Genomic DNA, 13,754 nt, shown 5'->3' on the forward strand with positions numbered 1-13,754 from the left:
TATTACAGCCAGAGAATCCACAAGGCGGCTGCCTGTTCATGTGTACTGTTCTCTGGTTCCGGTCACTTTGGCATATCTATAGAACCTAACCTAGGAGAACAGCAGACAGAGTGTCTTGACAGCTTCCCTAGAAATGGAGATAGTACTATCACTCAGGCTCTCCTTCCCATATTCTCAGCCCTGGTCACTGTCATAGAACAGAGAAGGCTTGTAAGTCTTATGCTCTAGTCCTAAGACCAATGGGGGATTGGCATGCTAACTCAGGTTCACATATGGAGCAGAGACGCTCAGAAGATGGGGCTGGGTTAGAGCAAGAGGGGAATTCTGAGGCTCTTGTCCTATAATCTCACATTACACTCACTCAGAAAACAGGCCCTGGCAGGTCCACCCTCGGGGCAGCCATTCAGAATGACCCAACCCCTAATACTTGCCATATTAAGGCACTCATTAGGCAATTTATTTGAAATTGTTTTTATTACTTATCTTAGTAACTCTAAATGTGTGGTGTTATTATTCTCATCCTATAGATGGTGAAGCTGAGTCATATAATAAGTGCTGAAATAGAATGATTTCAGAGCTGGCATGCAAGTTAGTTCACACACAGCAGAAGGCAGTTAAGGGGAGAGCAGGTTCTGTAGGTGCTTCAGCATCTATAGAAAACAGGTTCTTGTCCCAGGTACATCATTAAAGTCATTGTAGCCTAGACTGCAGGATGGATGTCAGTCTAGGTAGTTTGTCTTTACTTGTTCTTAGACTAGATTTTTTTTCATCACTAGAAGACAGATATTTTCCTTGCCAAGTTAGATCAGTTAACTCCCAGAGATCGCACCCAAAGATTGCACCCAGAACCTGGAGGAAAATGGCCATCAGTTCTAGACTGGTACATCAGACTTTTCTGACAAGGCTCGATGATTGCACAAGCAGCTTTGGCCTACCTTCCCACTTGTATCTACCAGAGCCTCAGCATCAGAGAAAGCTGTACATGAATTGGGTTCAGTGGGACACTGAGTTTAAATACCCAAGTTCTCAAACTCAGCCATCCAAGTTCAGCTTCTAACTGAACCATGAAAGTTCGGACTAATGGTGGCACCTCTCTACATCCTACTGTCTTCACACAGTCTCTAGAAGAGGGGAAGACCACTGCTCAGGGTCTTGCTGAGGATCTAAGGAGCTCATAGTTAAAGACTATGTAATTAAGATTTGTAAATTCTTCACAAATACTTGTTCAATTTCAGTTTTCCTTTGCCTATCCTGTGCCTTGGAGATCACAGGTATAAGAGTATTTAGGGCTTCAAGTGCTGAATAGTCTGTGCAGCTAGAATAGGGAAGCTAGATAAAACAGAGGTATCATGGAGTGCTATGGAAAAATGAAAAGTGCCTCTCCCCTTGGGCATACACCTGACCTCCAGCAGAGGCACACAGCCAAGTCACAAAAGCTTAAGATAACTTGGCTGGAAAAGGTGAAAAGTGATTTTCTGAGTCATTGCTCATTAGCCACCATAGGATTATTTCCAGGAACCTCCAGGATCCCCATATCCAATGGCATAGTATTTACACATAACCACAGATGTCTAAATCATCTCTAGATGACTTACAACATATAGTTGAATGTAGATGTGGAGAAGATAGTTGTTACATGCTAGTTATCAAGTAATGATAAAATATCAGTCTATACATGGACAGATGTAACTACTTCTAGAAGCTGAATCCATCAGCTGATTATATTCATCTGGAGAATTCACTTGGATCTCTGAATTCTCAGTACTAACAAGAAAAGAATAAGCCCTGAGCTCAGGACACATAAAGCTACACTTTATGGCTTGTTCCTCTAGGGCCTCCAAATTAGTTAGGAAAAAAATCAAAGCAAAATGTTTGCAGAATGATCATGAAATCTATCAGGAACTAGTTTGTCCTCTCTGGGAAAATACATTCTTCATCTACGCTGGTATGAATAGGGTGGAGTCACTCTTTACTTGCTACCATGCCTCCTACTTCAGCCACTTAGACTTTCTTTAAGCACAAGCTGACTCTGTTACCAGACCTACACAATTTCTAGGGTGCCAACTGAGATTCCTGTCTTCTCAGGACCCAACATCAGCAGCACATGAGGCTTGAGACCAGTACCCATAGTAAGGTGGGAAAGTCACTACCTCTTTTTGAGCTTCATTCAGTTTTAAACTTACAATGAAGAAATGAGCCCATATCTCTCATTTGTGAGAGACAGCTCAAGAACACTGTTAGAGTTCAAAGAAAAGGTAATAGGTGTGTATATAGCATCTAGTATATCACAGGTACTGCTGAGTACTGACTGTGCAGCATCTCTTTCAAACTTCCCCACAACCAACTATTATCTCCATAATAATTATAGGTAAACAAGATTTGGAGAGGTTAAATACTTTGTCAATCTGCTAGGAAGTAGAGAAGTCACAATTAAAGCACAGATCTGATTCAGTCCAGGAGCAGAAACCTTTAACTCATTATTTTCTGCTGTGCCTCTTGGATGACTGCCTAGGCACCCAATTCCCGCTCCATGCTTTGCTCTTGCAGGGTGGTGACCCCAATGTTGTCTCTGGTTGGGGCAGATCTGTTGCACCTACAAACAGAAGGTATGTGGTGAGCTTCTGCAGTCCTATCTATGATGGTCCCCTCTCTTTGCAGTACATCTCTACAAGTGTGCAGCCCAGCGGGAAAGCTGTGGTCTCTGCCTCAAGGCCGACCACAAGTTCGAGTGTGGCTGGTGCAGTGGTGAGCGCAGATGTACCCTCCACCAGCACTGCCCCAGCACTTCTAGCCCCTGGCTTGACTGGTCCAGCCACAATGTCAAGTGCTCCAACCCCCAAATCACAGAGGTAAGTCTCCAGCTTCCAAAAGAGAAGGGAACAGCCAGGGTCATAGGAAAGAAATATACTTATGAATGAATCCCTGGAGAGGGAATATTTGATGGAGAGATAGAAGATTTTGTGTGTATGGACTAGGAACAGGCATAAATGACAGGAGTATGCCCTGTGCCCTGCCTTAGCTCAGCTGTGTGACTAGGGCGACTGAGCCAGGTAGGGACAAAACATTGACTCCATGGTGAAGGAAAATTTCAGAAAGCAGCTTTAGCTTTTCTCAGCAGAGGTGCTATCTGGGGAACTATAAGTAGTTCAGAAGTGCAAAACTTGAGACTGAAGAAGTAAGGAGACCATATGTTAGCTTCATGCTATTTGTCAGTGTTTTGCTTTGGTTCCAATTTGTTTTGTGCATTTTCATGGGAATAAATAAAGTAATTAATTATACTAGGAAAAATGATGTTTACAAAATAGCAAATTGCAAAGGAAGATAAGTTGGTGATATGGAGAGAAAGAACAACTACTTGGGTACGAGTGGTCTGGAGAGGCACAGTTGTGTCTAACTCGGGTTGCTTTCAACTGCTCTCCAGTCAATAATTGTCAGTTTTCTTTGAACCTAAATTGTGCATTCCCTATTAAAAACAAGGGCCTAGGCAGGTGTCATGACAGTTTGCAAAACATGATTTCAGAGAGAAATGATTTCTGTCTTCATGTTTCCTAAGCTGGTGCACTGTCCCCATCTCTGCATCATTTCCCCCAAAGCCATTCCTGTGTCATGGAATATTGGGAAAGTTATTGAATTCCTTTCTGATCCAATCAGAGCCTCAGTTCAGTTTAAGGAAAACAAAATCCTCAAGACCAAAGGCTGTTGTAACCTTCAGATAGATTGTTTGAACAGGGAGCAGATATCTTATTTATCATGCTTGGCTTTGATATATTTAATTCTTATAGCAACTATGAGAAGTTAAGTTTTCTCAGATCCATTTCACAGAGGAGGAAAATGAGGCCCAAATTCACATAGCAGATTAGAGGCCACACTAGCATTTAAGCTCAGATTTCATTTTAAAGTTATGTAATCTGTATGATTTTGCATATTGTATATTGTATACTATAATATATTAAGATAAAACACCACTTACTGTATACTACAATATACAATAAGTACATAATATATAATAAGTATACAATATACAATAAATATATTAGAGTATATAGTAAGTGGTATTTCACCTTAATTAATATCCATTCCATTGCTAGTATAGACCAGATAGATATGACCCCTCCATGTAAGGAGGTTCTGTGTCAAGTGCTCCAACTCCCAAATAACCAAAGTGAGACCCTAAAATTCCAGAGAAGGAATTGAACACAAGACCATTAGAAGGAAGTGCATGTGTGTCTGTGGGAAAAAAGTGCAGGTGATATGGAGGGGAGGGAGCTGCTGCATCATGGTACTGTTTTGTAACAGGATTAACTTACACATGTATAGACCCTGCTCCCAAACAGGGAGTGGCTTTAGTACTAGCTTACATTCAGATGTGGCACGTGACCATGCCTGCTGGCTTTCTCAATGGAAGAGAATGTTGTAAAGAGTGCTGACATACTGTCATGCTTCAGCCTTTACCCTCATAGAGCTAACATCTTAAAATCTTTGAAGCTCTGTGTCTTAGCTGTTCTAGTGAATTTTGGCAACTTCTGGCCAGAAAACTTATATTGTTTCTTGTTTTGCAATATGTCTTTCTGCTATGGTTGTCAGTCTCTGTGCCTGTCAATACCCGTGGTGTCTGGAGCTTAAATCAGGAGAAATTCTGTCATCAGCACTTCCTACCTCTACAGGCTCTGGGACTGCAAAGCCTGGTGTCTGTCTGCTCTCAGCCTGGCTGGAGCTTCTATAAGCCCCAAGGCAAGCTGCTCACAGGGAAGCCCCTGCCTCCACCACCCACCCTGTTCACAGACTGAGGACTGACAGGCTGCTGGCTTCACAGAGGACACCCAAATTACAGGAGGCTAATTAACCTCCTGAGGTAATTAGGTTATAATTGATTTTTCCAATGAATGTATCAGCAACAGAAGGTGTTCCGAGGCTCCTAAGGGTAATTTTCATATTGAGGATGTTGTGATATTAAAGGACTTCTTGGGAAGAGACACACCTGTACTGTGCTCCAAATTCATTCAGGCATGTCACCCTGGTAAGGACATATGGCAGGAGTACCTAGGCCTGTAATGACTAGTCACTATTATCTGTCCTTTTTTTTTTTTTTTTTTTTTTTTTTTTTTTTTTTTTGGTGTTGTATCTCTTATCTTCAACCAGACCCTCCTTCATCTGTGAGTTGTGTTCTGTTTCTTCTAGCTAGCCACTTATGAAATAATTTCAAATTTACAAAACATACAAAAATTGTACAAAGAACATTCATATCGTCTTTTCCCAGGTCTTTCAAAGTTACCATCTTAAAAAAGAATTATGTAATTATCCTTTAATATTGATCTAATGAGTTAATGTCATCATCCAGCATATATACCTTATTAGCATTTTCCCAGTTGTCAAATGATATCTTTTTCTGATGCAAAATCCAATATAAGGTGGAATCTGGGAGCCAGTGTGTGATGTTTCATGATGGCATTGTCTTGTCCCTGTGGTCTTTTAATCCACAGCCCTAATAATGACCTTCATGGTACTAAAGAGTTATTTTTGTTGTTGTGTTGTCTATTGTGTTGTCAGTGTCCCTCGATTTGGGTATACCAGATGTTTCTTTGTGGTTTAATTCAGGCTGAATACTTTGGGTAAGAACCATTAAAATGAGCATAGTAACCAACTAGAGGGAGATCTGAAAGGACTAAGGATCTACCAGTTTTTGCTGATATGCTCAGACAAACATTTAATAGGAGGGGAGATGCCTCTTCATACTAGTATGCCAACTAATAAATATAGAAAGATTTTTTAATAAGTCACAATTTTAATGTGCACAGCTATAACTGTTTCAAGCAAGGATAGCCTTTATGTACAAAGATAAGATGAAAGCCGATGAGAAATACAATATACATACAGTCTTGAACTATCTTCCCATAAGATCATTAATTACAGTAGGAATAATAGTAGCATCTTGGTGAAGAAAACTGACCAATTCTCTCCCCACCTCAACTAAACAGTCTTCACAACACCAAAACAACCTTGAAGACCTTCTAATACTCCCCTGAAAGAGTACAACCTCTTTTCTGTAGCATTTTTATAATAATAATTTTTCAAACTAATCTTCAAGAGGAATCAACTCATTTTTTTCAACTTTTTTGTATAATCCCTTTGTGCTGACATAGCTTTTTAAAAATCTCATAATTATGATATTTATGGATATCCATATGATAGTATGGATAATCTTTATACTTAATCTCCCTTATCTTCAGAATATATATTGTCCTTAGTACCACTCAGAGCAGTCAACATAAGCCACTAACTATATGATCCTTCTAAATGGTGCTTGGGAAGGTCAATAATTTGCCCAAAGTCACATATCTGGTTAGCAGTAATACAGAGGTTAAAAACTAGGGCTCTTTGTCACTGGGAGAAGAGAGTATCCTGTGCTCATACACTTTCCCACTTTACTCCATCCCAAAGTACCTCTGTGTATCCAGCATCAGAACCTCTCAGAAGATATCAGCAGGTGCCTGACTTACTGAGTACTGCAGCACCCTTTGAAATAAATCTTAAATTCACCTGTGCTTAATTTTTGTCCTACACACAATCCAGTTCAACCACATTTCTATGAACAGAGGAAACAGTTCAAGAATTTGGGGATACATGTGAGCTTAAGGCAAATATATTTTCCCATCAGGCATAGTCTTTTTAATGCCTACCCCATGTGTTATGTGGCATGCCTTTGTCTACCTGTGCAATAGTGATAGAAGTGAACCTTCAGTCCCCTGGGTTGAGATCGGACCTCTGAGGCATCTCCATCTGGCAGGAGAACCCAGATGGTATGCATCTATAGGCTGGGACAGAGGTCAAACTAAACAAGGCACAGAAGTTTTGAGAAACAGAGGAAGAATCACAGAGGTGGTGCCCCAAGCAGTGACTAGAAACCTACTACACTTGAAATCTGAAAGAATTTTCCCATGTGTTCCTAAACCCATATGCTTCATGCTGCATTTCCCACCAAGGATGTATGGGTGCCTGGCAATTTCTCCATTGACAACTATATAAATTTCCCTTTTTTTCAACCTCAGTACTTTTCCAGTTTCACTAGTCCATGTTTATGAAATAGAGATTCTGGGCACATGTAACTGAGATAGAAGTATAAAAGTATAACAAGTATAAAACAGTATATATTTCCCTCCAAAATTAAGGATAAATAATTTTGATATTGTACTAGTTTGAGGATAGATCCCTCCTGTAACCCTGCTTTCCATGTTCCAAATAATTATAAGGAGATTGTTATGCTAATGCTTTTACAGAACTACATGAGAAGCTAGGACAGTTGTAAGTATTTAGCCAAACAGCTGTACCACATATTTTTAAGAAAGATGAAAATCCACCTGCCCAGGGCTGGAGTAACTCACTGGAAAGTTACCAATAAAGAAGTCAGCCAACTTTCCTGAGAAACCAGCCAGCACTCTGATCTCCTGTTCATTTATTTGCAGGCCTCATTAATATAACATCACTGTAACAAACAGCTAACGGGGATGGTGTCAGGATGAATAATGGAGTCACTATGCTGAGATAACAATTAGGTTTTGAATGTACTATCAGCTAAGACAGCGCTAGCAAGGAGTCACCTGAGGCAGAAGAGCTGGCACCATTGAACTCATAGATTCCTGCAGAGCTCCTCATCAGCTTAGTGATCATGGAGAATGTGTGCATGCACCATACATACACACATGAATGCATGCATGCATGCATAAATTCATTCACATACACATGAACACATGCACACAAGCACTAGCAAGTTGGAAAAGCACATGATCACTTGCTGTTAGGGACTCAGTGTCTAGATGTGTTTTCAGAATCAGAGTAGAATAGAAACTTGCACAGTATACAGTTGGAATTATTATCAGGGGCATTCTATACTACAGGAACAGAGCAAGAATTATGAAGAAGGAGAGCTGGCTATATACGAATACATCTGCATATACCAATGCAGTCCATCTGTCTGCTCCTAGAGCACAATCTCGGACACAGAGCATCTAATACATGGTTGGGAATATTTCGTCCTCCCACATAGAAGTTTTGCTGTCAGTCTCTCCTTTCTCTTGCAACCTCAGAAGTGGATATTTACACCATGGAGATCAAAGCAAGGGCTGCACAGGTCACAGAGAGGCAGCATCCAATGCCACAAGGCAGGATGTACACTTGAATCAAGTCCTTGCCAAGAGTATTGCCCGTCTGCATAGGAAGCTCATAAAGAGCAAAGCCATTTTTTTCCTTCAGCCCTACGCTAACCTGGCCTCTGTATGAATTTTTTAGTTCCTAGATGGTGATAAGAAAAATAAAAACTACATTCACTGAATGCAATACTGATTGATAGCTCTTATTAAGCTCATTTTAAAGATGAGGGTTATGAGCAGTGACGACTTTCTTGATGTTACATCAGTATTTTGCTTAACCCTCAGCTGCTTGGCCCTAGAGCACCACATTGACCTGGGTATAATCCTTGCTATCTCTTTTAAGCTCTCTTAGGCAAATATTATTCTCTGACTAGAAACAGAAGAGAAAAAAGAGCTAAAACTAAGTTCTTCTAGCCTCTACTAAGATGGGAAGGAAGCCAGAAGTTCTGCCCTCAGTATCACCTTGGGAGGCCAGGCATATGTGGGTAGAGAGGATAGGGCAAGCCAAATTAAGTGTATGGACAGGGAGAAGGAAGATGGATGGTGGGAAACACAGAATGGAGGAGAGAGCAGAAGGAAAACAGTGAACACCAAAGCCAACAATGGGGCTCCCAGTAAACAGGGAGGCATAGCCTCAGCCAAAGAAAGAGTTGAACAAAGGGACCAGAGGAGAGTCTAAGGCAGGTACTCCTAGCTGGTGACTTGATCTCTGCAAGGTTAGGGACAGTTAGCTCAGACTGTGTTGCGTGAAAACTAAATGTACATATTCGATAGATTCACTGCATTCTGTCATTCTGCATGCAACAGAATGCTGTTTCACACCTGTGAAATGGGATACAATATATAAAACCCCAGTTGCAATTTGTCTCATTCTGAACACTTCATAAGTAAGGAAACAGCAAGTATCATTATCAGAGAAATCTCCCATCCCTTGGAGATGATGGACTGTTGTTTCTATTTTACTTCTCCTTGTCCCTGTAAACCAGGAGACAGTCCTAAAGAATACAGTGTTTCTAACTTGCAAGCCAAGCTTTGGGAATCTCTCATCAAGATCCTCTGACTCTGAGGGAGGCCCAAACTTTGAGCCTCCAAGGCTCTACCCAGGTCCTGCCTGAGTCTATCATTGCATGAAGCCAGCCTAATCACTTTTCCCCAGGCTGCCAAGCCCCTAGGACCTCCAGCAACTCCCACTCTGCTTCTTCATGCAGCCCTTTAGATCCCCAGCTGTAATTAATCAGCTGCATCTGCTCTTGCCCTTGAGCAGCTTTGTGGCACAGTTCCCTCGAAATGTTCAATTAGTGGTTGCAAGAATGAGGGCAGTTGTAGCATCACTGTGCTGCTTTCCAGGTCATGGCACCCACAAAGGAAAACAAACATGACAGAGTTCAAAGAGGATACAAAGTGAGCTGAAGTGCCTCTAGGGTGCTCACCAGGGCTCCATTTGACTGACAGCTATTGAGGTGGGGTCTGAGCATATAGAGGAGTGAATCTCCAAACCAAAGGCTCCCAAAGCTTTGGAGGCTCCAGAAGGGGAAAAAAAAAAAAAAAGAATTCTCCCATAAGTCATCTTCTGTCAGCCAATGATCTATTCCCAATACATGCAATGTTCTTTTACACACTGCTGTCTCCATTATTCTGGCTTAGTGTGTATCAACAGGTGCATGACAGGGGCTTGGGTAAGCCACTTCATGTTTGATAGAGTCTAGCTAGCACTTATTGCTATTAGACTGAGCCCTAAAATGTTCCCTTTAGATCCTGCAAAGCATAAGCTACCTTTCCTCTCTAGAACTAGATACCAATCATCTTAGGACAAGATGATAGAATAACTTAAAGCCCCATGTTTTTGTTAGGTTTTTACTGCTGTGAACAGACACCAGGACCAAGGTAACTCTTATGAAAGATGACATTTAATTGGGGCTGGCTTACAAGTTCTGAAGTTCAGTCTATTATCATCAGGGCAGGAAGCATGGCAGTGTCCAGGCAGGCATAGTGCTGGAGGAACTGAGAGTCCTAAAACTTGTTAATAGAGCAAACAGGAGAAGACTGGCTTCTAGGCAGCTAGGAAGAGGCTCTTAAAGCCCACCTCCACTGTGACATACTTCCTTCAAAAAGGCCACACCTACTCCAACAAAGTAGTACACTAATAGTGACACTTCCTAGACCAAGCATATTCAAACCACCGCACCCCATTAAAATGCAAATTTAGAGTAAATATGGTAATACCTGCTTGTGGTACTCTGGAGGCTGAGGCAGGAGGATCTCCAACAAATTCAAGGCCAGTCTGTTATATTAAGAGAGCCTGACCAAAAGAACACACACACACACAAAACAACATGGAGTTCTGTAGGAAGGAAAGACCCTCATAACAACAACAACACAATCTCTAAATGGGGAAAGAAACCTCAAGGAGAAAAACAAGTTACACAACACACACACACACACACACACACACACACCTCAAACCAGTCATACTGTTTATGTGACACTCATTTAAAATTATTTTTCTGAAAGGATTCATTTAGTTCATTGTGTGATGCTGCATCTGCCTCAAGTAACTAATAACCAAGGAAAGAAACACTGGAAAGAAAGGAAAGAGAAAAAGAGAAGACCGTTCTAGACAGTACGTTCCAATTTGTTGTCAGTCAGAGAATGATGTCCAGCTCAGAGTGTGTTTCCATATAAGATTCAGAAGGCCCTGGCCTCAGTACTACCTGCTTCCTGGCCAAGCTTGACCTGCAGGAACTTTTCAGGTATCCTCCAGCCAGCAATTCATCTTATATTCACCTGGTTAGTAAACATCTGTCTTTGATCCACAAGTTCTCTTTCCAGATCAGCAGGACAGTTCATATCATCTCTTAGCTCCCCACAATCCTTAAATGCTGCATTCTTGTCATCTGTAAGTCCTGTGTGTGTAGGGAAGCACAGAGCAGGAAATTATCAATTGTTGTGACCTGCTCTCTGAACTAACATGCTGGAGTTTTCCAAACATCAGCTAATTTAATCTTGGCATCCTTCCTTTGAGACCAGCATGATTATCAGTTTTCAGATGAGTATGTTCAAGGCCACATAGCTTTCCGAAACTCAGACTAGATTTTTCCTGCTCTCTTTTTGCTGCAGACACTGCCTAGGTACTAGATTTCACTTCCTTACCCCAGAGCAGTCAGAAGCACACAGGCCATCTGAAATTGGAAGCTAAGATAGGCAAATATGCCCAACATTCCAGCTATGTTTGAGTATATTCTGTGTCACTGGTGGTTCACTGTTACTCTTCTACCCTCTTAGCATCTTCCTACCTTCCTCTGAGGTTCCACTAATCCTTCTAGAGCAGGAAGACCTTTCCTGAGCTTTCTGCAGGCAACTGGACACTTAGAAAGATTGCCACTATAGACCCACACATAAGTGCCAAACCTAGCCTCGAGGTTTTAAGAAGTGACAGCATGGGCATCCTGCAATTTCTTGCTACTTCTAAGGGGGGTGGGGGGAAACCTCTGAAGACAGACTCACTGGGGAGGAGCCTGGGGACTCACCAGCTGCCTGGTTTGCAATGTTGCCCTGGCAGGTATTCTTCTTTCCTTCTCTGAAGACCAAATTTTTCCACTAACCCTTTTTCTTGCAGCCTGTGCAGTTGGTTCTGAGGAGGAATGAGGATGTGCATACCAGGTTCTTGTGACTCAGGAGCCTTGGGTTCTTCTCAGACATCTGGGAAGATTCTGGTGCACAGTCTTGTATAGGATGCTTTCTTGTGTTGTTTTGTTCTAACCACAGACTGGCAACCTGACTCTCTTTGACTTTTGAACTTAGGGAAAGCAAATGCATTCAGAAGCAGAGAGAGGTTGGGGGGAGGGAATCCACAGAGGCCATAAGAGGATGTCAGGTCTTTTGAGCTAGAGTTGAGTACAAGAGGTTGTATACAACCCAGTGTGAGTAATAAGATTTCAATCTTCAGGCCTCTGCAAGAGCAATAAATGCTCTGATTAGCTGAGCCATCTCTCCACCCTTGACACAGAAATGTTTAAAGTCCATGCTAGTATGGGAACTACTAATCTCTGACAGGACACAGAGGCCGTATTATAACATAGAAGATACAGCTGAAGAAATGAGGAGACCATAATCTAGGGGGATTTCACCTCAATAATGATCACAACCACTGAACCAAGTGACTATAACCCTTGGCAGCTGTGGGATTTATGTGGAGGAACATGGAGACTCTTTTGGTTAGAATGAGTGAAATGATGAAGTCTGCTTAGCATCTGTTCATACATAGGAGTGAGAACTGAAAGGACTTTGACCTTATTAATTATGCATGACAGGAGAAGGGAAAGTAACTATTGAAGATGCTTGCAAATTTTCTGGCCAAGAGCATAGTGACCTCATTTACCTTGAAAGAAAATCTGAAAGGATAATTGGACTTGGGTAGAAGGAAGAAAAATTAAGAGTTTATTTTTAGATATGGTGAAACTTAAGCCACCTGATAGACATGCAGGTGGAAGTAGAAATGTCCCGTAGCAATTGGATATATGGCTATGGAAAGCTCAAGAGAGAGGTGTGAACATATGACAAAGATTTGAAAGTCATCAGTAATGGAGGCCTTGGAAACTCTCCTGCAAATCAGATGATTACCAGCTCATTTATATCTTGAAAATCCATAGTTTTATAAATATATTTTATTTTAATCAAAACTTTAAGTTATGCATTTCTTTAAGCCCATAGCTGTGTGCTGCTTAGTTATTATTTACTCTGAACTTTTGTGCCACCTATTCCAAGTGATGACAATATAAGATGTAGTCTAAAAAATAGGCTCTCTTGAAAACTCAGCTTCCTCAGCACTTTCCAAGACTAGGGATGTGGTCTGATGATCTAGAGAGGGCCCAATTTGCACACCAGCTGCTATGGGACCCACATGTATCCTTGACATATACATTCGTTCCAAGATTATAACACTTGCTCATAATTTACCTAAGCATCTTCTTTGTACTGACTTATACTTCTGAGAGCTCTGTGCCAGAAGACTGGCCTCATAGCCCAGTGCCTGGAGCTTGTGTCTAACTATCCCTCCATGTTGGAAGAAACAGCTGTTATGACTGAACAGCAGGGAGCTGCACTGTGAAACCTTCCAGAGGCACTAAGTACTCATGTGCTACCTGCAAGACAAGAGTATTTTTAGGCTTTCAGAAAGATTTCATTTCACAGTTTTTTCTGAAAGGTTATAATTAACTGCAGTGAACAAAAGATTTTTTTATAAATAAAAGTGGGAGGAAAAGAACCAAGGAAAGAAACCAACCAACACAGCTCTGTCTAACCCATCGGGTAGCCATGCACGTGCTGGGGTTGGGGTGGAGGTGGGTAGCACTCTAGGAAGCCAAGTCCAAAATGGTGCAAGTGAACCCAGAACTAAAAGCATGTTCTCTCCCATTGATGCATTTAAAAGATAGAAGCAGCTCCTTCCCTTGCCTCTCATGACAAGAGTCCATCTTCCAAGGCAGGATCTCTGGCCTCTGAAAAACTGACATGCTAAGAAGAACATCCAGAACACACCGTTTTGGGACATTTTAGAGTTTCCAGGGACAGAAGACCCACAGAGGCTTCTTTTTTTTTTTTTTTTTTTTTTTT

General features: G+C 41.5%; 1 protein-coding gene across 1 annotated transcript in view; it reads left to right on the forward strand.

Moving 5' to 3' along the window:
• The window catches only part of Plxna2 (plexin A2), a 189,158-nt gene that overhangs the window by 141,594 nt on the left and 33,810 nt on the right, over positions 1–13,754 (forward strand). Inside the window, exon 12 of the mRNA XM_021198674.2 lies at positions 2,659–2,849. Within this exon, the coding sequence (XP_021054333.1) occupies positions 2,659–2,849 (191 nt within the window). The remainder of the gene's footprint in view (positions 1–2,658; positions 2,850–13,754) is intronic.

Source organism: Mus pahari, chromosome 5 (assembly GCF_900095145.1).
Source record: "Mus pahari chromosome 5, PAHARI_EIJ_v1.1, whole genome shotgun sequence".
Classification (NCBI taxonomy): domain Eukaryota; kingdom Metazoa; phylum Chordata; class Mammalia; order Rodentia; family Muridae; genus Mus; species Mus pahari.